The 2,134-nt window shown below is 45.7% G+C and overlaps 1 protein-coding gene across 1 annotated transcript in view; it reads right to left on the bottom strand.

Annotated features, from left to right (window-relative positions):
- Positions 1-449: 449 nt before the first annotated feature.
- LOC105553566 overlaps positions 450-2,134 on the bottom strand; it is a 40,594-nt gene continuing 38,909 nt past the window's right edge. The window contains 2 exon segments of the mRNA XM_011999665.1: positions 450-712; positions 1,703-1,819. Coding sequence (XP_011855055.1) covers positions 450-712; positions 1,703-1,819 — 380 coding nt within the window.

The raw sequence follows: 2,134 nt of genomic DNA on the forward strand, positions 1-2,134 counted from the left end.
CTGACTTGGACGCCACTTGAGTATCCTTGTAGTGACTAGAATTGTCTCCCTCTTGTCCCAACGAGGACAGGGGTGTCGGTGAGCAGAGGTGAACTGGCCAAGCTGAGTTTCTGTAATGCTGGAGGAATGAGCCGTGCCTGGGGTGGGCCACACAGGGAAGAGGGGCTCAGCACTTTGTGAATCAACTGGTCCAAGGGCAGTTGCTCTGCAGAGACCTCCTGGATTCATCACAAGACAGAAATGTCCCGTGATGATCAAAGAGGGTGCAGCCTTGCTGGGGGCACTGGAAATCATTATTTTGTGAGCCTCCTGTTCTCTGATGCGTGCTGCTCTAACCAAGTTTCCTAAATAGAGGAGAGAATATCTTTTCCTTTGCAATTTCTAGATGACTTGGGTAGTCCTAAAGTTTTGGTGGTTCTCCAAGATCATTTAGGGCAGCTAATATGTTATTAGTTTTTGTCTGTTTTAGCAAAAAACTGCAATTGGCATTTCCCATGTGATGCTGCGTGTTGCAGGCTCATCTGTTTCTTGCCCAGGATGATGTTTCCAGCTTCATCTTTGATCTTTACCCTCCCGGAGATGTACTTGGTTTCCTGACAGCCGCTGCAATAAACAGTCTTTTCGGTGCCATCTGGGTACTCCCTCCTCTTGAACTGGGTCTTGTGGATTTCTTTCTGCCCATTGGTGAGCACAATGGTTTTGTCGCCATTCCCAGAAGAGGAGAAACACATGGTAAGGTGGCCTGCACCAGGGCCAGTGCTGCCAGTGTGGAGGCCAGTGGGGGTGGGGGAGCACAGAATAATGCCCCCACCCAGGTCTGGAGCCTTCCTCCCAAATCTCGTTAGATGAGGGTGCAGAAGGCCACGGGCAGGGGCAGGAAAAGTGCACGGGGGGCTCAGGGAATTGGCAGAAACTCAGTGTGGGTGAGAGAGGGCAGGTGGGGAGGGCCAGGAGCAAGGCCGGAAGGCAAGTGCCGCCGCCCAACCGGAAGCCAAAACCCGAGCCGAAAACCGGCCCCGAAGGGGAAAAGGAACACAAGGGTGAAAAAAGGAAGGAAAAAAAAAAAACGTGAAACACTTCAAAAAAAAGTCCGAACGCCAAGAAGAAACCAAGGGAAGCCAATGGAAATGCCCAAGAAAAAAAAGGGGAAAAGGGGGAGATGGCAGAACTCAAAGAAAGGGTGGAGGAGGTGGGGCAGCGAGGAGACACAACCCACAGCGCTCGGTGTTCACTTTGATATCAGGAAAGAAAGGGAAGGTCTAAACTTCCCACACTTTCCCTCAGGCAGCTGGGTGGATCTTTACTTTCTGCACAAACTAGCATTGAAATTGCAGCTCTGATGAGCTCTTCCTTGGTGTGCCTTAAATATTTGCTTGCACATGTTCTGCAATAGACTCGGGCTTCTAGACCACGTGGTCTGCTGTGGGCACTGAAGACTGGAGTGATTTTCACGGTTGTAATTCAAAGGCAGCTAATGTCGGTGAAGTAAATACCTAAAAGTCCATTTGAAACCCACAGTCTCTATAAAGGGATTTAAATCAAGGCCATAAGATAAAACTTCTAGAGTCAATGACATTATTTTCTGTTTTTTTATACAAGCACTTAAATGTTTGCAGAAATCTAAATTAATATAAGGAAATTATTAAATACACAAACAAAAACTGGGGATGTTTCGGGTTCGCATTGTCTGACATTACTGACCTTTCCACCCTCACGATTGTCCCATCAGGAAATAAGGTCTCTTCCTGTCCATCCTTGAGATGTTTCACTGTCCCGTCAGGAAACACAATTTCTTTGGAGCCATCGCGGTAGAATTTTTCTGCAGAATGCAGTTTTTAAGTGTATGTTACATTGAATCTGTTTAGAAACATGTTCTATCCTAGTAATCTATAAAATATTCCTGAGATTTATATAGAGAGTATTTTCTAATCATCTGGCTTTATAACTAGGGTTGCCAGGTATAATACAAAATGGCCAGTGAAGTTTGAATTTTAGATAAATGATGAATAATTTATTTATATTATTATTTTTTTTTTTTTTGAGACAGAATCTCACTCTGTTGCCCAGGCTGGAGTACAGTGGCATGATCTCGGCTCACTATATAACCTCTGCCTTCCCAGTTCAAGCAATTCTC

Source organism: Mandrillus leucophaeus, unplaced genomic scaffold, assembly GCF_000951045.1.
Source record: "Mandrillus leucophaeus isolate KB7577 unplaced genomic scaffold, Mleu.le_1.0 Scaffold6, whole genome shotgun sequence".
Classification (NCBI taxonomy): domain Eukaryota; kingdom Metazoa; phylum Chordata; class Mammalia; order Primates; family Cercopithecidae; genus Mandrillus; species Mandrillus leucophaeus.